Raw genomic sequence first — 27,512 nt, forward strand, 5'->3', positions numbered from 1 at the left:
ATTGCAGCGACTTTTACAACATCCTTCTTTTCCAAACTTCAGCATAAACATCCCAGAAGGCCCAGGCCTGCAGTGGAGCTTGGTAGTCGCCCCTGAGAGTGCTTCGCAGCCAGAGGCGGTGGCAAAGAGGAGTAAGGGCTCTTCTATTTGGGGGAAAAATAAAATAAAAAATCTTTAGGGTTAGCAACCGTATAGAAAAGAGACCTTAAGCTATGCTCAGTTCTAAATTCTGCACCTGACAGGTGATTTATTTTGTGGAGATTAGAAGATCAGGGGTTTTGCTGTTGAGAATACCAGGCATTACTTTCTTATTAATGTAGCCCATATGGGCCACCTTCAGACAAAGAGATCCAGGGCTCTTAAATTTAACATGGTCACTGTTTGTTTTTTTAAGTGGTTATATAAAAAAAATAAAAGACCACCACCATAATATAACTGTTTCAAAGACAATGAACAGAAGGGGATTGATCCTGATCCTGAAGTCCAGCTCTGTGCTTACACCAGGGATTATAACAGAAAAGGTTTGATAACCAAATCATGTGCTTTGAGGATGCGCAGAGCTGCTTGGATATTATGTGATGCATCCTGCATGCTGTTGGTTTACAAAGAAGCTGGTTTGTTTCCCCAGAATGTTACCAGAGACTACTACAATTTGAAGTACTGTTCTTGTGGTTAAGATTCTAATATTGTAACTCTGTGGGATTTTGTGTAAGAGGGCAAAATTGCCTTTGTGTGTGTGTCTTTTTTTTAAAGCGTATCAGCACACTTGTTTATTTTTCTGTCGTAGCTACCCGTGTGATGAGCAGGAACACTGCATGGTTCGCTCTTAATAATCAGTACACAATTGCCCAAAGGGGAAACTGTGTGGGCAAGAGATCTTGTTGATCTTTGTTTTAACAGCTGGTATTATTAAGGAAGAGATTCACAGTGGAAAAAAAAGAGGATGAAAATCAGTCAACAGTTAATCCAGAGGCATAGGCAGGCACCAGCAGATTTACTGAGAGTTAGTTTTAAAACTGCTTTTGTTGAAATAACTTCAGAATAAAAGAATGGCTGTGTATTAAATGAGGGAAGTGGGATGGTGCTGCGGAACAGTGAGAAGTTGCGACATTGTCAACTGAAAGATCTTACTGGAACAACAACAACAAGTATTTAGCATTGTTACCACGCTGCAACTCCGGAGGGAGGCAGCTCCGATGTGGAGCTGTGCTGCGCCTCCTGATTTATGCCGTCCCAGCGGCAGGGCGATACACGCCGGAGTCTGCTCATTTTCAAAGCTCTTGTTTATAGCGCACGCACCAGAACGACAAATCCCTGTGGGCCGTTGCAGCTTTCAGTCTGCAGCTCTGGATACTGTCAGCAAAACTGAATCCTTGTCCCATTCCTCTTCCCCCAGGATGAGCAGAAGGAAGAGGTTAGCATTGTTTGTTTTGGTTCATTGTTTTTTAAATGAGTTTCATGGGTATCATTAATGCTAATGATAGAGATGCAGCATTTCTCTGGGCCCCAGAAGATTTTAGTAGTTACCAGCCTCTGCTTAGGCTTTGCTTAGCTAATGAGTCCGAAGAAATTTATCTGGATTTTAAGGTCCCAGTTCTGCTGTTTGCCCCCGTGTCTATTGGGATTAAGTCCGCATAAATCAGATGAATTGCACTAGTACCACCAAAAGGAGAAGCGGCGTGTGCACGTTTGTCTTCAGTTTAAGTGACTGAACATGCATAGAAAAGGTTGAAATGCAGTCCTCCGCTAAAATGCTGGTATTTCTGACCTTACTTCTGGCATTAGTTGAGGTCTTATTATTTTGATCTTTAAGAGCTTTCTTATATCCTGGGTTGTAATTTGCACATTATGCTATATTTTGAAACAAAACTCTGTCCCATTCTGGGATTTCTTGTGTGTGTTTTATAAGCAGAACTGTGTGCTCGAAAAAGAAGTGTTCATTGCTGAGCAGTCTGCTTGTGACAGATGGTTCTCATTGTGGCAAGCTCGTGCGGTGCCTCAAACCTCAAAACGTATACACTTATTTGAGGGAAATGAGTTGCTGCTGCAGCGTGGTCATCTATGAAAAGTATCCTTGGACATGGCAAACGGTGCTTTTTAAGCCTTACCTTTTCTGTATTCGAAGAAAAGTGTAACGTTCATTTTTCAAGAATGGGACATTTTGACACCTCTAAGATGCACAGTTCCTCTTTTAAGAGCTGTATGCAACTTTTGTTTGAAACATCTTCCCACTGGTAACAGCAGATGACTTGTGTCGAGTCTGTAATGCCTCGGTGCAGCCTTTTTAGGTAATCATTTGAATAAAAATGAAAAGCTGCCTGAATAATGGCAGATAACGCTGGATGGACTTATGGTCATCCTTACGTGCCAGCCAGGGCACGTAACCTACATAATTTCACCTCAAAAATCTCAATTCTAAGAAAGTTGGACTTCCTGTTCTTCACTTGCATGCAAAAGGACAGCCTTACTGTCCCAGTCTGCCCGGTATCCTTGAGTCAGTTGCTGTTTGAGTCGCCTGTTGCTCATCGGGTCTGTCCCACCCCAGTTCAGCTGTTCACGTCCTCCTGTCCCGCTCCCCAGAATTAATCACTGCTCTCTGCTGTCTCCCCTCTGGCAGCACCTTCCGCAAGCTGCAGCAGCGACCACATCCTCTCTCCGATGGCACATCCTCTCACACCTTCCTTCCTGTTACTTGCCCTGCTGCTAGAGCAGCACCACAAGCTCTGCGTTACCACATCCTTTGCAGGATACGTCGGGCCAGGGGGAGCAGAAGGCCTTAGTTTGATACAGGGACGGCAGCGATGCAGGCTTTGGGGTTGTCCTCTGTGGACTCTGCTGGGAAAGGCAGTCTGTAGCAGCCCTGGGAACCAGGACAGGCGTCTGTGCTTGGATGAGGCAGGGCTGCCCGTGGCTGCATGGCTTGGCCCAGGGAGCGCCCCCAGCTTCGTGCTGGCAGCTCGGCGCTCTGCCGTTCAGCACGGGCACCTGGCAGCCACGGCAGCGGCTGTACTCGTGCAGGGAGGCTGCCTCCTGTGACCCGTGTGTCAGGTTCTCCAGGGCTCCCGTAAGAGGTGTCAAAGTGGGTCACGATGCGAAGGGTCGGGCTCCGCTCCAGTGAGCGGCCAAGCAGGCGGAGGTGTCTTGTTGCCCGTCTGACACCCCGGGCTGCCTCTCTGCGAGCCGCTCTCCCTCCCCTCGCTGCTTGCAGACCTTGCCAGGTCTTGTTTGGCACTGGGGCTGGCTCATGGTCCCTGTTCCCTGCTGCGGTGCTCTGGTGCTGTGAATCACTTCTCTAAAAGCCAGTTGAAAGCTCTGCTGGTACAGCGACGAGCTCCGCGTGGCGGTGGGTGGGGGATGTACCCGCACAGCTTTCCTGCAGGTGGGTCTGGTTGGCAGATGGCACAGCTTAACCTGCTCCCTGTGCACCCTGATGGTCTTGTTGTGCTCCTGGACCTGGCCCAGCTCAGCGGGACCACGATTTTCCTTGTGCTGGCCCCTGGGCTGTAGGCTCGGTGGCTTTTTCTGAAGTACCTCTTGTATGTCTTCAGTCAAATTTCTGTTAGGGGGTGGCCAAAACCTGCACGTGAGACAGCACTTCTGCTTAATTGGCAGGAGGGGTCACTCTTGAGTTTGTGGAAGGTGTTTTTTGGGGTGGGGATGTGTGTGGTTGGTCTCAGGAGCAATTAGAGGGATGCTCCATTGCCACCCTTTGCACAGGGCCCTGCTGGGGCAAGATTATTTTAAACCCCAAATTAAACCTGCCACAAGCATTGCAATTTACCTTGCTTTCCGGCTTCAGCAAAGTGCTGAAAATTGAAAGCGTCTCAAGGCTGAAAGGCAGACTGCTTAATTCCTAATGTTAATATTGGACAGTTAGAGGTGAATTTATCTAACAACGTATAGGATATTTCAACATAAACCATAATCTGTTTCCACTCTTGATTTGTGGGATTTTTTCCCTACAAGTTTGAGGCACACTCAGTTGTCTAAAAATGCAGCACGGAATTTTGTTTGTATTTTTCTTGTCTAGATCAAGTTCTGAGGAGAATCAAAAGAGAGAAAAGAATAAAAACCTTTCGGTCTTTATGGAAAATGAGTTAAGGGAGGGAGATTAAGAGGAAATGGAGGTGGAGAGAGCAGATTGGATTTTTCTGGGCTGCTCACCGTATATTTCAGGTGGAAATATGTCTGTTTAAGGTGGAAGGTCAGGAAGAATTTAAGACTTAAAGGTTAAAGTGAAACAAAGTGTGGATGAATAGGAAATCAGAAGGAAAAATGTGATCATAAATGGTTTTATCAGTGTGAACCGGATATACTAATGTAATCCTTCCATTACCCACGTAAAGAAGCCGGTAAAGCCACAGCACCGCTTCAATGTCAGCCAAAAAGAGATGTTCTCCCGTTCTCGTCGGTTTGTCTTCCCTGGTGCTCTTAGTCCTCCTTATTTGTGCTGCTCGAAGCCAAAGGTCAGTGTCCAGTACTGTTTTAAATGCCTGCCGTGGATCAACACAGATGTTTGTTTAGTTGTCGTTAGCTGAGGATTTCACTGCCGAGAGCTGACAAGTTCTGTGTGGGACGTGGTCTCTCGCCGGCAGTGGCTGAGCCAACAAATGCTGAAGTGCTTTTGCGTTTTCTGCTCTTCTCCGCTCTCTTGAAGGCTCTTGCACTGGTAGTTTGTACTTCATGTTTGGTTTTTGTTTGTTTGTTTTGCATTATTAATTTGCCTGAAGACTGCTACGTTTGCATGTAGCTTTATTGTAGGTCTGAGAACCTGTGTATCTGAACTCTGTCGTATTCTGCTAGCACTACATAGTGCCGTATGGGACTTAACTGAGCTTGTGCAGGGCTCATCAGTCTTTTTTTTTAATTTGAAGTTTTTGAAATGGACTTAAAAAAGAAAGTAAATTAGAATTTGAATACTGTAATGTTCTTGATTTTTAATTCCTTTTTTTCTATAGAAATGGACGTTTCCTCTTTTTAAATGAATGGGGGAGGGAAAGGTATGAACCGGAGAAGAAGAAAAATAATAACAAAATAACATTCAATTCCCCTATTCTAATATACATTTTTATGAGAGTGGATTCTGGAGTAAATGGAATGGAATTCCCTGGAGAGTGAGAGAGTAGAAAGTCTTAAATATTTTTAGCATTTAATAATCATGGTTCTCTTATTATGTTGTAGGATTTAGTAATATAGGAGGATTATGCTAAATATAAAGGCTTTGTTTCTCTGCATCTGAATTTGCAGCATTCAAATTCACCACCCTTGGAGTAAAGGTTTTCCTCCTTTAAAGATTTTCCTCCGTATATCTAAACCTACCTAAACCTACTGTCTTTTAGCTTAAAGCCATCCCCCTTGTCCTACCACCACACCCCCGATACAGAGTCCCTCCCCAGCTCTCCTGTAGCCCCCTTTGGGTTTGTTGGTGACAAATGAAGGTCTCGTCTGTTCCTGGATTTGAATGAGCCCTGAGCTGAATGATTTCACAATAGATGAAAGCACTCTTGAAAGAATTAGGAATATCTTACTGACCTGATCCCTGAAGGCCACATGAATAACGTTATTGCTCAATAACTGGTTGTACTCCATGTTTTGTGGCTTAGGAATGGAGAGAGGGTTTTTTTAATGGCTAACTTTCTTCTTCCCAAAATACTTTGCTTTGTTGGGGAATGTGACTTCGGGAGAATAGTTGAGAAGTGAGGGAATTTGACAGCTTAAAGTAGCAGTTGAAACGAGGAAAAGCAAATAGCGGGACCATTTCCATTTTAAGCATTGTCAGTGTAAAAAGCCTGCAGCTGAGTTTCAGAAAGTATGCGTGAGCATGAGATTATTTGGGTAAAAATACTGGGAGGGAATTAATGGAAACAGAAACAAAGTCAGAAACACTTTGCCTTAGGAATGAAATTTTCAAAGCCCTCTGGGTATTTGGATGCCCAGTTCCCATTCAGCTTAGCGATGAAGCTCTCCTCTTTTGAGTCTACATTTTTATCTGGCTGCTCAAGAAGATGTTGAGCACTGAACAGATGCGAAGACGCAGTTTGTTTGTGGCAGCTCGCAGTCGGAGGCTGTGCTGTCCGCCCACGTGGAGCCGGGTGGGTCAGCTCGCGCGCTCGGCGGAGGCTCGCTGTTTGTGCTGGCGCGTGGCACCATGGGTGGGAGCTGCTGGGGTCCAACGGAGGAGCAAGTCCCAGCTGTGTGAGCACTCATGATGTGCGCGTCCTGACCATCCTTCAGGACTCTGTCTCCTTTAGTGAGCTGTTGGTACCACAGGGAGTAAGCACAGGGATTTGAAAATGGAGGAGGATGCGATTTGGCCCACTGGAAGGCTGAAGGACAGATGGTACCATGGGGGCTGCGGCCACACGCACCTCGTTTGTCACTGTGGTGTTTTGCTCAGGAGCGTTTCTATATGCAAACAGGCCTCTGAGTCAGAGGAAAGTAGCAAACAGTTCTAGAAAACATTTGAGTTTACAGAAAACAGGCGCAAAGTGCCCTTCTGTCCCCCCGCCCTGTGGTCTGGTGGGAGCTGAGCACCATGCCATGCTTCTCATCTTGTTTTCTCACCTTTCTCGAAGAATGCTAAGGCCTTGTGGAATGTATTGTTTTCTAACGCCCTCTGAGTAGGAGGGTGAGAAGACTGCAAAAAGGAACAGAGAAGGATGTGCAGGTTGAAATGAAGAGCTGAAGCAGCAGTTCATCGAGGTATCTGAGCCAACTTCCAGCTGCTGAGCACCGCCGTGGAGCCGTAGCATAGATGCTTTCCCAGTCGCCAGCTTCTCCCAGGCTTTCAGTGGGACCTTGATACCTTTATTGAGCTCCGTGTTTGGAAACCCTCACCAAGTTTTGCTGTTGGAGTACAAGAAGCTGCTTACACCTGGTGCTACAAGTGCTTAAGTTAGCCCAAGTGCTAGCTGACCTGCTGCTGGCTCTGACCTCTTCATGATACCTTTTTTACTGGAATTACTTGTTTTAAGTGCTTGTTTTATGCAATATAATGATTCTGGAGTTCAGTGAAGACTGAGATGAAACGTAGTACTGAAGTACTGGGAGTCTTTTGAAGAAATTTATTCACTTTTTTCCCTTCCCAACCTACTTATGGGAAATATCTTTATGGGAAGCAGTCTATTATGGAGAAGGGTGAAGACTTCATTGTTTATGATACTGAAACTAGACCAAATTTTCTACAGAATAGTTGAGGTTTTTTAACTTCTCAGATTCCAAGTAGTAATGCATTTTGGTAATAAACTTTGGAAATACTAAATGCCTTTTAAATCTTTAAAATTGTTAATTTCTTAAAGGCATGTTATTGTTGATGATTACTGTAAAAAAAAAAACTCCTTTTAGAAATCGTGGTTTTGTACTGATTGCACGTACTGGCGGTATGGGAATTCTGTAAATTAAAGGTTGCACTTTGATGACCAAAGCATTCTGTGTACCCTCATTTGTCGTTACACTTCATTAGCTTTAATGTAGAGCCTTTCCCTACCCTCAGCTTGCTGAGCAGATGCAGGACACGAGGAGGGCATGCATGTTGTAGGCCCCTCTGGCTGCATTCTTTCCTCTGAAATCTCATTCTCTCAATTTTACCGACTTTATTTCATCCTTAAGGAGCACAGAAAAGAACTGAAGGTGGGCCACATGACCCCGGTATAACACATCGTTGCAGGGCGTTGGCAGTTCAGTGAAATGACACTCAGGCCAAAACTGTTCAATGCCCAGAAAAGGACAGAAACTCTATCTTTAGCAAAATCTACAGAAAGGAGCTAAATTTCACCTTGCCTGATAGCAGAGGTTAGTGCTCATTGTTTCATCTGGTCACGGTTCTTCTAGTTACCACTCGGTGCAGGACACAAGTTTCTTTCCTCACTTTATAAATAGAAAGTTAGCATCTTCTCACGGTGTATCAGACAGCAGCAGCACGGTGTGTTTGCCTCTGCACGGCATGGAGTTCTCTTTCTCCAGACGTGACATAACGAGGCCACTGAAACAGCCCAACAGATCGATCCAAAGGACCACAGAGCACACCGTGTTAGCTTCTTGGAGTCATCTTCAGGTTTTTTTCCTACTTTAAAGGGTGCTCTGAGAACAGAGCCTGAGGGCGGGGAGGAGGGGGGTGGTGGTGGAAGAGGCTTGTACTGCTGGTGTTTTTTGTTCAGAAAATAACAAGCCACTACCAAGATTGCTTTTCCAGGGTGTCTTTCCGTGCACTTAGCACAGTTTGAATTCTCTCAAAGGGCACGATCCTCCTCAAAGGGCATTCTTTCCTAATGGGAAGCTATGACCTTTCCTCTTGGGTAGGGTTACAGTAAGATGCAAGCTAGTTTCTTGCTAGCAGTACAGCACATCTGAGAAGAGTGGTCTGATTTGCTTACAGGGGGTTAGTGCATGGATTTCCCTACCTGAGACTTCCCTTTTCAAAGCTGGGAGTGTGTGTGAATATATGTAAACTTGTGGGTAATGGACTGCCTTGCCGGGTATTTATTTTATATGCATGTGTTTATGTTAAATAATGTAAATTGTGGAAGAGCAGAGCGTGGGATAGCTATACGGCCTCTTTATCAGAACCCTTACAAAGGCCATGTTTGCAGCACTTTCTCGACGCCAGCGTAGTCTGAGAGATTTAGAGGTTGTATATTGGGAACCGAGCAGGAGATGCCTCTGTGCTGCGTGGTCCTCCAGCACTGCGGGGAGCCCCACGGGCCGAGGAAAGGTCTGTGTGTTACCCCAGCATCGCTGTGCTCTCCCTGGCTGTGCAGTCTGTATGCAAATACCTGCCGGCACAGTACATGCCTTTGCTTTCTGCAGAATACAGACATCCTCTTTTTGAGTGCATGATGTGACTTTGCTTTAAGGGTGACTTATTTTGCTGGATATCAGAGTTTTATTCTGTGCAGTTTGAGTCTTTTTTAGTTGCCTTTAACCATTTTTTCCATAGCTTCTGGAACGGGTCTCAGGGAATCATAGGAGTTCTTTGCTATTTTGGTATTGTACAGTATTGCCCTTTGCTGTTTCCCCCTGCCCTGTGACTCTTTCATTGTCTAAAACTGACATTGTTTAAACTGAAGCCTAGTCTGCTTTGGCTGATTGGTTTAAAATAGTCCCTTATGCTAAACCAGAGCAACCGTGCAGCTACCCAGAGCCGATGTGTCCAGCTCCGTGCATATTACTTGCTGTTTTAACTAGTTTCTTGATAGTTCTGCAAGTTTTCTTCCTGTAAGGCATTTCTGACTTCTTCCCTTCAAAATACACTTAAGACACTTTCATTAGCAAGTAGCAGCTTCTGTGTGCAGTTGTCTTACTCAGTGCTGGGAGAATCTTTCCTGATACGATCTCATTTTCTGTCCGAACCGGAAACGCTGCAGCGCACAAAGTGGTATTTGCTTAAAAGCAGCAGAGTCAGAAACGAGGCTCTGTAGTAGGCTTGTTATTTTTTCGCTTTGTGCATCTAAGGAAGTGGGTTTATAGTGCCTTGATAACGCTTGATGATAGCTCTACGAACTGGTAATCACAAGACAGATAGAAAGCAGCATCGCTTCTGTCAGAAGCTTTAATTATGGCAGCTAAGCATTTGACCTAAATCTCTTGGTGTATAGGTATTTTTGGAAAACATTGCAAATCTAACTTCTGTACCACAGATGTACAAAATCTATTCTTTGCTTTCCACATAATACAGAATGGAACCTGATGCCAAGTCATTCAGGCTGATATTAAAGAGCTCGTTTATATTGCATTTCGGTAGGGATAAGTATGCAGTATATCAAGTTTGCTTAAAACATAGTTTTAAAGTGTTGTAGAAACAGGGACTTTTGAAATGCTACATGGAATCGATGACTATGGAATTTGAGTGCAGTTGAAGTAACTAAATTTAAAAAAAAATAAAAGTAATTTCAGGTTAACTCTGTATATACTGATAAGTTGGCTTGGATAATTAATTTGGATTTAGAGTTGCTTAATTTCTCTTGGCATTTGCAAATCCCAAACTGACTTGTGGAATGTTCTTGATTGAAAAAGACTTTATTGAAAACATGTGTGACTGTGTTTTTGAGGGCAGTGATATTTGAAGAACAAAGTAGCATCTGTATATAAAAGTAGATAGACAAGAAGAATTACTGTAAACATAGCTAATGTAATTTTGTGGCATCATTTGCTAGCACGTCTTCTATTTTTGAACAAATCGTGAGGCTGTAGGGGGAAGTAAATTCTATTCTGTAGAAAGCTTTAGCTGTTCTAAGTGGTATTTTAAATTCTTAGCACTGACAAAGGCTGAATACAAATTATTTTTCAGGCTAATATTAGGATTATTAATTAGGAGTAGGCCTCAAATTCATGGAACTCCTATTAACTCTTAGAGTACAATAAAATTCTGGCAAGAGTTTTCATTTCTTATCATTTGTCTTGGTATGTCTTGATATTAGAAAATTGTGTTTAGTTAAATTGCCAGAATTTTATGAAGTGGAAGTGATTCAGAATGAAGAATGAAGAGCATTACTGACTTGGCCTCATGTTAAAATATAGATTTCTGTTGATTTAAAAAACCTGTGTTGCTACAAAAATGTCTAACTGTGGTAATGGAAAATATTAATAACACTTTGTAGTGATATGTACTTTGGAAATTATTTTTAGTTATTTCTATGTTCAATGAGACTAAATTTTTTTTTTTTTTTTTGCTTCATTGCAGGACCAGTTTGACAATTTAGAAAAACACACGCAATGGGGTATTGATGTTCTGGAAAAATACATCAAGTTTGTAAAAGAAAGAACAGAGATTGAACTCAGCTATGCAAAGCAGCTTAGGTAAGTCGATATGCAAAGTTCTGGACTGTGAGTTGCATCTGTTCAGCGCCTGTAATCATCTGTAAGTTCATGTTACAGTGGTGGTAATTTGTATAGCTTACAATGATTGCTTTTAGATGGAGAATAGCTTTAGTTTAAAGAATGGAAAGCTAAAATTAATTTAACATGCTGGTTTTTATCTCTGCTAAACATCATATGCTTTGTAAAAGTAAGGTTATTTAGGTGACTGAATAGCACACTAGGGCTTACTCATGATTTACTCATGGTTAATGGCTCAGGCTTTGGGGTAGCGTTGTAATGTTTTCCATGAAATTAGGGCTGCACAGGAATTCTGAAAGTTTTAAGAATTCAGCACAATAATGATAATTTGTTACAGGACAAAGTTTAGGGTTTCTTTTCATAAGAAAAGGACCCTACAACCTCTCGTTGAACTGGTGTTGAAGAAACTGCAGGTCCGAAAGTCAGTCTCCGCACATGGAAATTTAGTGTAAAGTCATATTGCAGCCTAAGATTTGGATTTTGACACTTCTAGAGTCTTGCCAGTGTTCTTGCAATGCGTCTCGAACAGAGCAGAGGTTCTGTGAATATATATTTTAAGTAGCTAAATTACTGAAAATTCCTGCTAGGTGTTTTCTGGGTTGACCGTCAGGATACGAGTATAAGCGAACCAGACTCAGAGAACCAATTCCTTGAGGTCAGACCCAGTGTGAATGGAGAAGAGGGAGAAGGGAAGGGGTGTGAAGAACCATCCCACAATGGGTAGCTCTTACCCTTTTCCCCAGAAGGGCAGAAGAGATGAGAGGTGAACAAGGGTTAGTGGGGAGCACAGCACACAGCCCAGCTGTTGTGGAGAGAGGCTATGGTGCAACGTAGTTGGCAGCCGCTAGTGCCCAGGGTAATTAAGTGGAAGGGGTGAAGGGAATGGAAGCTAACTAGGGAGGGAAGTACAGGAGTAATGCTTCCCAACCCCTCCAGTAAATCCATCTCTTTTTTCCCCCTGCATGGTTATAATGCATATTAGAATCTCCTCCCATCTTCCTGGTATTTATAGAGATTGAGATCTGTACTTGTAGTTGATCTGTATATACCTAAAGCAAAATGTCTATTAAAAAGAAAAAAAAAACCAGCTCAGATTTTTTGATGCTTTAGTTAGAATGGCTTTTGAGATGGGCAATGGCCTATTATTTGCTAGAGGCTGGTACCTGATAAAGCCCTGCCTTCATGGTTATGTGCTTTCTCAGGGGAATGCCACAAGGATTCCCCAGGGTTTCTGCTATATAGACAAGCAGGAAATAGAAGATAGAAGTTGTGCAGGAACAAATTGCTCACATCCTATGGAGATGAGAAGAGATTGAGTTACAGAGGCAAAGTGAGGTGGAAGAGAGGATGAGTAGACTGGGAAACCCCAGCAGATTACCTGTGTGAGCAAGTCTGTCTCGCAAAGAATCACACCCTTGACCCACTGAATTTCTTTGGATGATGAATTTTAGGCGTAAAGAGCATAATCATGAAATTAAATGAACAAACAAAATGTTAAGGGAAAGAGGGAGATGGTCGGAGAGAAGGCTATCCAAAGCTATTACTCTGACAATCACAAACCTCTGCTGAATAATTGTGTGGAAGAATAAGGTGTCAAAAGTGAAAATGAGGGAGCAGAGAAACAAGCTAGAAAGGCATAAAAATGATGCAGAGTGAAAGGCAAACAGAAACATGAATTGGAGACAGGTGCACAGGCTAGCACAGAATCTTTTTAGAATTGCTATTTTATTGCTGATCTTTGTTTTTATGCATTAGTTGCTTTTTTAATTGCTGTTAGATTTGCAGGTGTCATTGCTTTACAAGCTTGAACCTGAGAAGTGCCAATATTTTGCTCCTGACACTGCATAATTGCATGCTGAATTTCAACATGTGAGAGTCAGATTGGCTCTTACTGGATGAAGTATCACTTCTGGATTCTGTATCACTTCTGTTTTTTGTGGGCATCATGGTCAAAACCCTATGTACTTTTTTTGATTAACAAAGAGGAGATAGAAATCAAAGAACCCAGTTAAATGATATACATTTTTATAAGTGCATTATAAGGATTAGCAACTGGGTTAAACATTTTATTATTTTCTGTGTACCTTATTATATATTTTCTAAATCCTTTTTCTGTGAAAGCATACCGTCTGCTGTTGTTTTACCCTAACCCAGTAGCATTTCTGTACCTTTAGAGCTTCAGTAGACTGTAGTTTTGTGTGTCAGAATTACCTGAGCAGCATGATAGTGCAGGATGTCCGTCCTGAGTATGAAAATACCTTATTGGTTTGGTCTTTAATGTGTTTCCTTCTGTTTTTTTTTTCTTTCCTCTTTAAGCAGGTGTGTGGAGGCATTCCTTCCACACTTAATCAGGCAGAACAGTTTGCATAATTCTTGCTGTGCTGATATTTGGTTGAAACTGCTGTGTGCAGAACTAGAGAAAAGTTCATTGTTCCAGAGCATCCTCTTTTCAGAGAAAGCAGAGCCTGGAATGGAGATGCTTATCTGGGGGCCTCCCAGGAGGGATACTTACATTTTGAGGAACATATGGTTGTCCAAGTCTGCCAGGGCTCTGGCTAGTACTCTGGTGCTGATGCTACTTAATTCCTTAGGGAAAACAAAATGAGTAAGAAAAGTGAGGCAAGAGGCTCTGCTGTCTCCCAGTTAGCAGTAAAAACAGCACACGACAGGGATTGGGTTACGCCTACTTGAAAAGAAACTGCTTTTTCAGAGAGAAAAGACTTAATTCTGGGAATTATCCAAAAAAGTTAGCATAGATAGGCCAATGAGTTTTAGTAGTTCCTCTGTCAGCGACTGCATCAATACGACCCAAATGTTACTTGGAATCAGTGAAAAACAATCTGTAAAATTAACACAGCTGTTTTCTATTTAACTGTAGGGTAACAGAGGCTGCAGGAAGGCATAGAGTAACAAGGCTGAGTTTACAATGCAGGACATCCCAGGGCTGCAGCCCTGGTTTGCATCATGTGTGGTGTTATATTTTTGCTACAGTCCAAATATGCAACATCATTCTGAGTTTTAAGCATCAGCGAGGTGCACTGAGTGGTGGACAGTACACGATCAGTAAATCTTAGATTTGCTGCTGGCGAGGGGTTTGCAGTTATCTTTTTCAGGAAAAATGAAAGCTATAGAATAAGTCAGATGTGCTAACCAGTTAGGTTCAGCTTCCTTGCTCAAGATACGATCACTGGAGAAGGATATCAATATTTTAAAATGAAATCATTAGTTGCGTATGTAGTAATGAGATGTAATCATCTGTGCTAATTGGAATAATCAAATTTCACATTTCTGCCAGCATCAGTTAACGATCACGGAACGATCCCCTTTGTATCACCTCAGTGCAGCTTCCCATAGCTTTACCAGGATTGTTTCTCTTCCTTGGAAACATCCTGCAAAAGACAGGCGAACTTGCTGGGTCAGTCGTCATCTGCAGCAAATCGCACTTCAGTGAGCTGCCTGCCTTTGTGTGTGGAATAGCACCTTCTACTGGGGGGACTTCTTACAGCTTCTCTGTGCGTCTGAGGGCCAGGAAAAGGGCTGTAAAAGGTTCTCTCAGGCGAAGGGGATGTGCATCAGCAGAACCAGAACTCAAGCGTATTGTGTATTGACTTTATGATTTTAATTTATGAACTTCTTGGGTTCAGAGCCTGTTAATTCATTGCAGTTACGCAGATGGAAGCACAATGGGGCCCCTTCTTTTGTGATCATACTTCTGATAAGGTAGATACCTAGCCAGCACAAATAAAAGCTGAAGTGCCACTGTGTGCATGCAAAGACTATCCACTTAGTTTAAAGGGGATTTAAAATTTAACTTTGTATATGCTTTTAATTTTAGGAACCTTTCGAAGAAATATCAACCCAAAAAGAACTCCAAAGAAGAGGAAGAGTACAGGTATGTTCATGGTCTACTGCTGGGTAAGCATTCATTGACAGAGGAAGGGGATCTAGTTAGGTTACCTACCAGGATTTGGCTTCTAAACCAAAAACTTACATTGAACTCTAGAGAAGAGAGAGATCATATGTTCAGACGCAGGCTTATATGTATTCTGGGTATTAGAAGCCTGGCTTTTTTTCTTTGGGTCTTTTTTAATGTACTTTAAAATCTTCAAGCCAGATTATACAGTCCTGGTCCTTTGAAGTGAATGACCATACTCTAATTACCTTCAGCAGGAACAGAAGCAGTTGTTAATTTTAGCACGAAACTTGAGCAGTCCATGCAAGTATTAAATTACTCTAATGGACTGACGAGGCAGTCTAGTATGTTACTAAAGAGATCATGTTGTAGCTCCACAGGAGAAATCAGGGTCTCTTGAAGAGTAAGGTAGAGAGATGTAGCTTGTAACAGGCAGTGTCCTGGAGCGGATCGACATGTGACTTGCTGCTGTTGAAGGATGTTACACTGCCTCGGGTACCTGCTGTTTGTTTAGTTATTCAGACTGTGTCTCCCTGGTGGCAGGGGACTAATGTAGCGTTTGCAGATAGCGTCTGCAGTCTCAAAGCACAGGTCCTTTACTCAGTGACACTGAAAATGCATATGGAAGGCTGTAAACCACGTCAAAAAAAAAACCAAAAAACACAGAACACAACACGTTCCTGCCCTTGCTGAGATCAAAGATATTATCAAAGAGCGCTTTCTAGAGGAGAAGCTTTCCAATGGACAAGCTATAAGCCAGAGCTGTAACCTTTTCTGTGGAGCACTCTGCCTTTTTTTCTAAAATTACTTAACTTCAGTGTTTTGTAATGCATCAGCTTTGAGCAAAGGCACTATAAAAGATTCTGACCCTGCAGCCTTAAATTGCAGGAGGCTGCTCTGCTTCAGAGTTGAACCATTGACCTTGAAATTTGAAACGTTTCAAAGGAGTTTGGATTCAGGTCCAACTGTACAATTATACTGATTTAAATTCTTGGGTCAGGACCCCCCTCCCCAGCTGGATTGTACAGCTATTCTAATGGTTTGTATTAACCAAGATAACAGCCTTTTCATTTTGTTTTTGATTGAATTTTAGTAACACTGTTTGGGAATCACTTATTGATGCCATTGTTTCCTGAAACATTGATATTTACACAAGGAAGCTCATGTTACCAGCACTCTGGCTGTGTTGGTCTGTACCCGGGGTTAGCAAGAAATGTGTCTTTGGGTAGCTATACCATACATGGGTATTCTTAGTTTACTGCAACCTTTTTGACACATCTTCCTTTGCTGGAAAAGGATATTGGAGCTAAGTAGCTCATGCGATGTGACACAGAAGACTCTGTGTATCCTTTGCCCTTTTAAATGTAGTGTCCCCGTGTCTCTCACGTCTGTGGAGTTGTCATGTGACCTTTGGATGCCTTGGACGCTGCATTGAAACAGCCTGTCTAAAAATGATGCATTTTCAAGTTTATTACCAGTCTGTAGTTCTGTGGTTGGATCCCCTGGCTTTTGCAACTGGGATGTCTTTTGAGGTACCGCAGCTTGACTGTGAATGTGGCTGCTTTTATTGGTTTGGGTCTCTTCTTTTTTTCCCCACTGTTTTTTCTCCAATGCCTTTCATCCACATTCATACCACTCCACTTTATTTCCTCTAAATCTCCCCCCTTTCGCTTTGGGTTTTCGCCTGAAGGTGATGTTATATGTGCAAACTGCTACCATTTAATACTAATAGTTTTTCTAGCGTGCGCAAGTGCAGCGCTTCAAAGCAGCGTTCTTCCAGCTGACCAGTACAACAAGCAGAGGAATTTAAATGCAGCTCTGTTGGCTCAGTGCTGAATATGCTAGTGACATCATCTGCTGTTTTTGAAATTGTGTGCACAGATGTTCAGTTCTTCCTTTTAATAATATGTGGAATGTTGTATTGGAGATTAATATGAAATGTAAACCTTACAATGGAAGGGACTAAAATATATGGTTTGACAATAAACACCTGGTTAGTAAATTCACTGTCTTTTGGAAAACTTTGTAAGTTATAGCTAATCTAAATCCAACTAACATTTTGAAAAGTGTTTTTTTTCTGCACAGTGTTAGCCAAAGGTTGGTTGGTTGGATTTTGCCAGGTGGAGTTCACTAACTCTGTGCCCTGAATTGTAGGACTTGAAAGAGTGTAACTAGAAAATGTTTGGTGAGTAAAGATTAGAACAGTGAAGTCCCAGAGCAGTACTGATAAAAACACTTGGCTTTCTGAAAGTGTTGTATTCTAAGAGCCAATGTCAAACTGTCGGAATGAAGATAAATTTATCAGACCATCAGTGTGCGGGATCGGTTTCCTTGTGAGGAAATTTTCAAGTGAATCTGTGCTAATCCGTATTCAGTCTCGTGCAGCAACAGTAAATGCTTAAGAAGGATACAACCTCCCTTTGCCATGTGTATTTCTGAAAACAAAGGGACTAAAAGCAAAATGCATTTTTGTCCTCTGCAGGTACACATCAACTAAAGCCTTCCTAGCCACTTTAAATGAAATGAATGACTATGCCGGACAGCATGAGGTCATTTCAGAAAACATGACCTCTCTTATCACTGGAGAGTTAACACGCTATGTGCAGGAGCTGAAACAAGAGAGGAAATCGGTAACTGAATGTTTTTTATTATTCACAATTAATTGCTAATTAAGACAGATAATTAGTGGTAGTGGAGTTCAATGTTAAGCAAAATTAACATGCAGTTAATAAACACAAGGTTTTCTAATGAACCAAGCATTAAAAAAGTGGGTTACATGCCCTGGCCAAGGCACTGAACCGTTTGAATCAAATGTTATAAAATCAGACAGCTACGCCTTCAGGAGAATGCCTGCTAAATAAGGTCAGAAACCCATCTGTGCTCAAGGCTCTGTTAGCCAAAAGCTTGTTTAGGGAAGAGTCCAGCAGCACCATGTAAAGCATGAAATAAACAGAGAAGCTGTATTACTGAAACTTTTATAAAGAATTATTATTACGAACTTGATTCACATTTTCCTGCTTCTCAGCCAGATCTGGTCAACAAAACTCTTTCAGAAAATATTTATAATGAGGGGTGTGGGGTCTGCTTTGTTTTGTGATGTTGAGGAATATTTTTTCAACCTGTTGTCTTTCAAGATTGCTAAAATTAGGATTTTGTTAATCCTGTGTTTTAACTGATAGCAGGCACGCAGGTTCCTCAACTACAGGAAATGTTGAAAGCTGATTAATTTGCATGTCACCAACTCTGAAAGGCATATACTTGGTGTGTTTGTTTATTTCCCCTGCCTTGAAATCTTTTATCCCTGGAATGAGTGGGCATAAAATACTGTTTCTAAGGATTGGTGTTAAAAATATTCATAAGCCATGTATGAAATGGCTAAGCAAAGCGCAACAGGGTAAGGGAGCATCAGGCCGCATACTTCACTTCCAGATGGCAGCCAGACTGTTGGTCCATTATGGAGAGTGCAAAGTACTCTTGTTAGTCCAGCAAAACTTAAGCATTTATAAATAGCCCCACTAAATGTTAAGCCTGTGTTAAAGTGCTTTGCAAGACCAGACTGCTGAATATTACTGTATTTTCCTAAGTGTAGTATGAGAATAGTAAGCCTGTCAACAGCGGATATGAACATATGGACACACCTTTCATTTGCAGAATGGTGTGTAATCTTTCAGAGAGACATTATTTGGCCAGCAGCATGGAAACGTGTTTTGCATATAGTTGGGATGGGAAAGTTATCTCGGCTACTTCCATGACCTTTTATTCTATATGAACTCTGTACTATATGCAAAGCCAAAAAAAAAAAAGCATTCTGTATTGTGTTTTGTTGTCATTTCTAATTTTTACCTGATTTTTAAATTATAGGGACTTACGAGGTGATTATTATACTTAGGATGTCTAATAGATATTCCAATGAGGGGCTTGGTATCTTGTAAAGAATGCGAGCAGTAGCTGTATTGCTTTTTTCTTACATTTGTAGAGTTTTATAGTAAGTTTGGCTCACAAGTATCTGATGGGTGAATGACAAGCAAATTATTTTAATATCAGTCCAGCAATACAGCAGAGGAACAGCAAAAAAGGAACTGACAGTGTGTTTATGTGCTGCTGGTGATAACTTCTAGCTTTTAACAGAAGATAGTTGTCAGTCATGGGTGGTTGTTTTGTTCTCGTAACATGAGTATAAACGATGTGAATTATGAATCCTTGTCTGATTCCTTTGGATTTTTCGTTTATGAGCAAGTGGTGTTGAAAAGGGAATTGCTTCTGCCTTCAGGCATTTTTCATACATAGTCTCTCTCATTTCATACCATAAAACACAATTTCATCAATCATGCTGGGATCTGCAGGGTAAGGTGATTGTTGCGTAAATATCACAGAGGTCTGATGCTCTGGCAAAACGTCTTGTGATACGAATTGATGAATGGCTTGGGATTTCCAGTAATATTGCTGGCAGAGTTCTCATGCTTACTGCTTGATACATAATCAGCCATTATGCTAAATGTTGCTGTAAGCTATAAGAAAAGGTGATTGTTCCTGAGTCTAGGAATGATCCACAGATAGGAGCTAGGGGGGGGCTTCTTGTCTAGAGTCTTGAATGATTTAATCCAAATAATACAAGAGCCTAAATACCTGTAAAATGGAACAAACTTCCAGTGTTTTCAGTATGACTGAGTTACATAAGTACCCTTGCTTTTATTGTCTTAATTTTCTCCATGGAAGAGGGGAATGATACACAGATGCATCGTAAGCACAAATGTGTAAAAGGGGTACTCAGATACAGCAAAGTGGTCAGACAAATGCATCAGACTTGAGAGCTTCTATTTCTAAAGGGAATCCCTTTGAAACGCAGTCAGTAGGAATTGTGCATTTAGCAGACGTGAGTGATGAGGCTGGTGACGTTTACACACATAAGGTCTTATGTATGCCTACATTATTCTGTTTTCATGCTCATTTAGCTCTATTGATTAAAGTGGAATTACACCAGTAGGTGATTGGTTGCACAGAAGTAAATCACACTTCTTTGTTTTCCTCCGTGACAGCTACAAGTCCACAGCCTGTAAGTAAGCAGCACAGAACCAGATAGTACATAAAGCCTTACACGGGTTTACTGTTGGATAAAACTCAGTTTGCGTGCAATTTTTAAGTACTTTTTTTGGACTGCTGTGAAAGAGGTGTGCTTGATAGCTGCCTATGTAAAGCTTTCCATATACCGTAGTTGCTAATGGTGAAAATATGGCAAGAAGCTAATTAAAAACAAGCAGGATGACTTGCAAATTCACAGTGGCTTGGTGCTGTTGTTCAAAAGACAGATAACTCCTATTTCTTCTGGCCTGGTTTGAAGCCTGGGGAGAGTCCTGGGTTACCTTTGTTTTTACAGGTGACATGTATGATGGTTTTTGCTCACTAGAGCAAAAAAATCAGGCAAAGAATCTTTTCGTGAGACTTGATTATCTTCAGCGACGAAGGTCAGTGTGTTCAGTTTTATTGTGTTGTGCATTCCTCTTCCATAGCCCACGCTGACGTTAACACTACCAGACGATGTTTTGCCCTTGCAGTCACTGGAGTTGCACATACACCCTGCCTGCTTTTCCCATACAGCATGTGTGTGTAAGAGGGAGAACTCCTTGCACTTTCAGTTCTTCCCAGCTCTCCGGTGAAGTGAAACTCGTACAGTACAGTTCCTCACTTTCACTTCTTTTTGTGCTCTCTTGATCTTAGTGTGCCTGTGCTCTCATGTGGGTAATTCTCTTTTTCAGCCAGGACCTTGATAGCTGCTTCCAAGCTGAAATGTCAGTTCCTATGCTACGTGTGAAGGTCATAAACCATCCACCTTCCTTTTGGGGTTATTGAGGCCATGCCTGAGTTCCCCTTCACTGTAGGAAGACATCTGTCACCAAACCACATCAACGAGTGGGGGATCGCCAGTGCGGTTCAGGGAAAGAACTTCTACAGGCATTCTTTGTGCATTCCCAATTTCACAAGGACCTTATTTTGAGGTAACTGTGGAAGCTGTCAAGTTTGAGCCAGGCACCCTGTGAAATTGAGTCTTAATCTTGCTCATCTGTGATGAAAGAAAAGGAGGTGCTCCAGGTAACATCAGGAGAGGCTCCTTTGAGGCTCCTTTATTTCACAAGCATTAACAGGTTGGAGATGTACTCAAGAATTATTCTACTCCCACCGAGTGTGACTGCTGTTGGTTGTGATAGCAGCTCCTAAGCAGACCACTTGTTCTTGTTATGGGAGAACGATCACCAGCATTTTGGTTGCTTAGATGAGGGAGTCTCCTCCTCCACATTGCTGTGCCTACTGAGTTACTCAACACATTTTATTCTGTTAAGAATATGTATACATTTAGACACCGGATATTTTTTGCTACCTTCTTTTTTGGTGACACCAATGCTTGGACTTCTGAGCAAACGTAGCCAATGCAGTCCAAGCACTGAGAATTTCTTTTTATTTTTTTTTAATTCCTTAAAGCTTCTCAAGAGAGATGATTTAGGTATTTTCTCAACTATGGCTGAGGAAGACTCTCAATGCTGTCATTTGTCTGGATAGGAACTCACAAATTAATTTCTGTGACAATTCTCATTTCGGGTCCCTGTTCACAAACCAGGTCTGACTCAAGGCCTCCTCTTGCAGCAGCTGCTTTGTGTTTCTGTGTAGCCACTGCTCTGGCATCAGCTTTGCTAAAAATGTGTTTGGGAGTCATGAACTATCCCTCTTGTTACTGCTTCTGCTTTCACCTCTACCTCCACCTCCCCACGGGGATCGGCTGGCTCCATACAATCAAGCATGAAAGTCAAGCACAAGCCAAGAGCCCTGCTGCAGACTGAACTGGTGCAGCACTGGGATTCTGTGGTTGGGGGAGAATTTACCTGATGTCAATACGTTCCATTTTGTGCCAGGATAGAAGCAGAGCAGGGAATGAATGCATCCTTATGGGTACTGCAAGGGTAAAAATGGTCTGGTTCTTCATGGTGGAGCATGTGCGCCCTCCCTGTGTGTATTCATACTGGGGGTGTGCATTTCAGAGAACTTTCTGTTTCTTAGAGACTCTCAGGTGTTGATGAAAAGTAAATAATTGGAGGAATTCTGCCACGTTCGTTCATTCTGAATAGTGCCCTGTTCTGCAAATAGTCCTGTGGTTTTCAACAGGATTTCTCATGGAGTTGCACCGTGCAGGCGTGAGGCAGGATGGCAGAATACAGCCCTGTCAAGTGCACAATGGATTTTCCGTGTGGCGTTCTGAATGTGCCTCCAGGTTGGAGCACAGCTGTGCTTTGTGCTGCAGAGGTACAGAGGCACACTGCTGCCTTCCAGAAACTAAAGAGGCAACGCAGACAGCAGGAAAAGAGACACAGTGGAAGGAAATGCTTTGCCATACTTCAAATTTGGGTTGATTAGATTCAAACTGAGCTTTCTCCAGCTCTTCTTCTGTGACTTACCCACTTCCAGTGTACTGCCGGAACGAATGCAGTTAGAGGGATTTAGGTTTGGCCTCAGCCTAGAGGTATAAAAATTAAAAATGAATTAATAGTTATGTTGCCAGCTAGAAGCCTGCAGGAGCTGTTTATGAGCAGAAAGAAAACTCTGGGCATTTATGGGAGGTTCTGTTGTGCTCAGTACACTGCACAACAATCCACTTCCACGTGCTCGTCCTCTCTTGCAAGGCAGTGCAGCTGTATTTCATGAAACTAAATTGTGTCAGCGTTAGGCAGCAGCTATGAGAAATGAAGGAATGCAGAAAACTGCTTAGGAAAGATCATAATAAACTTTGTATATGCTTAATGAGCCCTTGTTTCTTTTTTCCCCAAACTATAGCACAAATATAATTGTGCTAAATATTTGGATGTAGCATCTAATCCTGCTGTGAAAGATTGTTCTGGAATGGGAGAAAGCAAGTGCTTACCCAAGTTTCCAAAACATTTGTGGGTGGGAAACTAACAATAATACCCAGTTCAGCTGAAAGGTGTCCTGTGATTTAGTTTTAGCGGGGTTAAAGTTTAGACCACCGGACTTGGTATCTTGCTCTACCCAGTTTTGAATGGATACAGTGAGGTATGAAATAAAAATGCGAATAAACTGACTCCTGTTTACTATGCGAAGGATGCTGGCAGACAATATAGCTGCAAGAAAATGTAGTCTCGTTTTCTGTGCGTTCGCCAGAGTATTGCACTTCAGAGGAACAGCCTGTTACAGGGGTGAGATGAGATGTCTCCTAACGGCAGTCACATTCCCTGCTCTGTGCAGAACTCTGAAATGCCTGAGGGCCAGAGAGGCCGATCAGTAGCAGTAGGTAGCTCTTTTCTTTGTACCTTAGTGTTTGGTACTAATGTCGGATCTCCTGTGGAGAAGCCCCAAGATTTCCTCTTGCAGAGCACTTTGGCACAACTGGGCTTTTAAGGACGTGATCAGTCCCCAGGGCAGGATTTGAGTGGGGTGCATATCTCCGAACACTGCAATACCGGCGTTTGAGCTCCCAGAAACCACGGCCTTCTGGCCTGCTGCCTTGGAGGATGTCAGCATGGCAGAACATGCTGGAGGACCCCATGGCTCTGCTCCTGTGCTGCTGAGCTGCAGCCACACAGCGCTGCTCTGCCATGAGAATCAGCACACCACGGAGGCATCTCCATGCCCGACAAGTTGCTTGCTTCTGCCTTACAAGCCCCAGCAAGACTTGGGTGTAAGGAAGACTGTAAGACTACATAGCATGAAACGGCACAAAACAACCACAGACATCGCTGTTACAAAGTGTCTTCTAGCTGTATGCTCTTCCTCTCCATACTGTCCCTGCTGGCACGTCTCCAGGCAGGCGTGATCATGATCTGCTACTTGTTTGTTTTGTGCAGCTGATCTAGCCTTTGTCGGAGAACCTTGGGTTTTAGTGCTCTGTAACTGATTCCTTTGGCATGCACCACTCCAGGAGACAATTCCAGTCAAATTCACATCAGCTTTGGCTAGATATCCATTCACTCCTGTCTCAGGTTAGTTACACGGTAGGAATAACAATGTTCAGGTTGAGGATTGCACAGCAGAACAGGGCTGTGCCACAATGTTATGAAGTAGCAGTGATGAAAGTGTGCAAAGATAGGCACATATTTCATGTCATCATTCACAGGACTGTCTTATACTACTGCTATTACAAATGAGAGCGATAAGGCCTCAAGAGCATGTTGTTATTCTTGGAAACAAAGATCTCTTCTCAGGAGGCCATTTCCTGTCTTTTGCGAGGAAAGGAAAAGCATTTGACAAGGCTTTTTGCGAATTAAGCTGGGAAAATTGAGGAAAAAATGTTCTCTAACTTCCATCTCTATTTATGCTTTAGACACTGGTCATTATTTTAGGAATCATTTGTGATAAAAGCGTAGATAGTACTTCCTTTTATCAATAAAACTACGTTGTGAGGACTGACTTTATATTGTCTATTAATGTGAGCTGAGGGTGCAAGTTACAAAAGTCAAAGGTAGCTGTTTTTTCAATACGTTATCTAGTTTGAACAAAGAAAACAGAAAAGGAAATGTGTACGTGCATATCTTTTGAAAATTCTTCTTATCAAATGAACCAAACGCTATGCTTATAAATTAACCAAAATATTTTTTCAGACTATATTTTTATATTTATATATTATAGATATTTTCTGATCTGTATTTTTATAACTTAAACAGACTGTAATGTGCAGATCTTAAATTTAACCATGCAATCAATTGCTGAGAAAAACAAGGCACTTTAATTTTTTTAAGCCTTTCATAAGTAAAATATTCCGCATGATCACATTTTGATACAGCATGAGCACCCCTGCTGTCATGCTGGTCTAAGTGTCTGGAGCGATCCTTTCATTTAAAACTGCCCAGGAGCTCCTCAAAAAATTACTGGATTGTGTTGTTCTTCACAAGGTACTTCTAACTACGTCTTGCTTTTCTTACAATGCTCTCAAAGGGTCAGAAAGAACCAAAGTCATCTACCAAGCTTTTGTTGCTTGCTCTGCGTCGTGTGGCTGTGTAAACCCTTTTGTCTACCAAGAAAGTTTTGCAGAAATATCCCCCTGCTACTTATTGTAATAGTGCTGGCAGCAACTGGCGCTGTATTGGAGGTGACTCGCGAGCTGCTCCCAGTGTTTTGATCAACAGGGATGAAATCTGAGCCCAACAAAAGTCAATGAGAGTTTTGTCTTTGATTGCGCAGCAGCCAGGATTTCTCCACAGCTGTTACAAATACAGCGTGGTGAGGAAGAGAGCACACGGACTGGCATGACTTGATTTGGGATGAAAAACTCACGCATGCAGTGTGTCTTTACATGGATTTCCTGCTCTTCCTAAGCTTCTTCCTTTACTATTCCAAATATTCTTTGAAGTAGGAGTTCTTAGAATGTAATGTATGCTTCTCTTAAAAGTTGATCTAATCCACAGTCCTCATACCGGCAACTTAATGCTGTGCTGAAAATCTATCAAATCTTAGCCACTGTCGTGAGACCGCCTAAAACCTAGATTACCAGGTCTCATCCTGCAAGAATAGTCATGGATAGAGACCTCTGGCCAAAGCATGTCCAGTTGTGCATTGTTCAGAGCACCCTGCACCGTCCTAAATGCACTGTGCTCTAATGCATATGAAGAAAGGACAGTCGTGGTCACGTAGCCAGTCTAGTTTTGTTTTGGCTGAAGCTGCAATGCTTTAAGCTACTTTTTAGTAGGTCTAATGCTTGGATGAAATATCTTTCAGGGAAATCATGAAGTCGGTGTGGTGACTGCTAGCATAAGACTCCTAAATGTAGAATAAAAGGTGTTTTGGGGAGATAATGAACACTGTTAAAAACAAACGTCTCACTGTGGCATTCAGAGTTCACCTGCTTGCAGGTTTTTGTGAGAGTGAAGGTGGTAGGACTGGCCCCATAAACTTCTGAAAATTCTGCACCTCGTTTCAGGGGTGGAGGGTCAGTATGCTTTTTTTTTTTTTTTTAACAAAGAACACTTTCCTTGTTACACGTTACCTTGATTTTCTTCTGTTGGGGTTTTGTAATCCATTGCACTGATTTTATTAAACCAGCCACATAGTTAAGAACACTGATTCCCCTGGAACTGCTCTTTCATGGGTGCTTCCAGTGCTGTGGAAATGGCAGAAAGGAGTCTGGAGGAAATCATGGCACTTAAACAACCAATGCCACCATTGTAAATGTACTGGCATGCTTGGAGTGTGATTCATTAACTCAGTATCTTGCTTGGAGCGTGTGAGGTTTTAAATGGAAAGTCTGATTAGGGTGCATTAGTTTGGGTGTTCAGTGTGGGGAAAAAAAAGAATCAGTTGTCAAATTTATTACTGAAATGTGTGTGACTAATAAGGAATAGTAGCTTTCCATATGATTTGCTGAATCATTTGTCAAATTCCTATTTGCTGAATCTCCATGTGTAGAATAACCAATTATTATTTCATTTGATTAGGGAAAAAAAATCTTTAAATTAGAACATGCATCTCGAAACCTCGTCAAGGACAAATTGATCTTTCTTATTTTAACTAAATTAAAAAAAAAAGCTGAAAGGCATTTGCTGTATCAGAAGATTTTAAAGTCTGTTAAAGGAAATGAGTTTGCGGAAGTTGAAGATAGTACGGGGTTTGAGGAAACTGCACGCTTCCTGTATGACTTTGAGCAGATCACTTAACCGAACTGTCTCAATTTTTTTAACCTTAAAATGGGGATAGTAAAGAAATGTAGGTAGTTGAAAGGTAGCAAATGCTACCGCTTTGTTGCTTTGTATAAAAATGAGGTTTTGGAAGGCAGAAATCATCCTTTGAGTGCAAATGATTTGCAAAAACAAGTGCTCTCAATATATATCTTTCATCACACAGCTTTCTCTCTACTAGCAAATGTATATATGTGACAACACAGCAAGAACTGAGGGGTTACAAATATATTTAGAAAATGGTTACAAGTGAGATTTGCAAAACACGATGAGCTTGTGTACATCAGGCTGTCACACATCAGTTCCTTGGTTTTGCTATTTACTAGTCCTCAGTAATGCCCATTGTACGTCTCATTGCTCGTTCCTGTAAATGAGCTTCTGAAAAATGTAGCAAGGTACAAGCAGCATGAGGTCTTCCTGCTCAGGCTGACTGCTCTCATATGTGCTTTGGCCAGCTTGAAGTTTATTTTACAGAAAAGACAAATTTAGAAGGAAGATGGATGGCTCCTGCAAAAATTAAAATTACGCTGTTGATTAACTACAAAGTGGTTTAAAAACTTGAGCTGAGGTTACTTTTATCTGATATGCTTTTGATTCCGGGTTCATCCTTCAGCCCCCGCATCCACCTGTGTTATGTTAAACTAACCTGGCGTGTTGCTTTCCTAGGGGTTATGGGTCACTGCCAGTATTAGGTTTCAAGCAGGCCAGCTGTTCCCAGATCCAGTCCCTTCCTACACTCCAGCGAAGTCGGAGGCAGAGGAGAGGGAAGCACACAAACAGAGGACGAGGGAGGCTGCAGGCAGGAAGTGCAGTGTGAAGACAGCCAAGTAATTTTACTTGCAGCTTCACTGTTAAAAATTTCCACGTATTCCTCGCTCATTAGCAAAATGTTTAAAAATGTGGTGTTAAATTGCGATTGTTCCTTGGGACTGTTTTCTTAAACTTTTAATTACAAAAGCAAGCCTGAAATCAGGAGCATTTCAAGCCTCTAGCAGGGAAGATGCAGCATCTCAGTCATGCGGAGAGTTTAAAGGAAATGGGAATGTACAAAAGGAACCGAAATCCACATGGAATCTCCCCCTGCCACCCAGCAGTTT

The 27,512-nt window shown here is 42.1% G+C and overlaps 1 protein-coding gene across 19 annotated transcripts in view; it reads left to right on the plus strand.

Annotated features, from left to right (window-relative positions):
- FNBP1 (formin binding protein 1) overlaps positions 1-27,512 on the plus strand; it is a 97,372-nt gene that overhangs the window by 19,679 nt on the left and 50,181 nt on the right. For 14 of the 19 annotated variants that reach the window (XM_035554992.2, XM_035554980.2, XM_035554979.2 and 11 more), the window contains exons 2-4: positions 10,679-10,794; positions 14,669-14,725; positions 17,229-17,376. In XM_035554992.2, the coding sequence (XP_035410885.1) occupies positions 10,679-10,794; positions 14,669-14,725; positions 17,229-17,376 (321 nt within the window). Of the gene's footprint in view, positions 1-4,346; positions 4,467-7,903; positions 8,054-10,678; positions 10,795-14,497; positions 14,554-14,668; positions 14,726-17,228; positions 17,377-27,512 lie in introns of those variants that run through there. The other 5 variants (XM_050714636.1, XM_050714634.1, XM_050714633.1 and 2 more) reach the window with 4 other exon arrangements.

This window comes from Cygnus atratus, chromosome 19 (genome assembly GCF_013377495.2).
Source record: "Cygnus atratus isolate AKBS03 ecotype Queensland, Australia chromosome 19, CAtr_DNAZoo_HiC_assembly, whole genome shotgun sequence".
In the NCBI taxonomy this organism is placed as follows: Eukaryota; Metazoa; Chordata; class Aves; order Anseriformes; family Anatidae; genus Cygnus; species Cygnus atratus.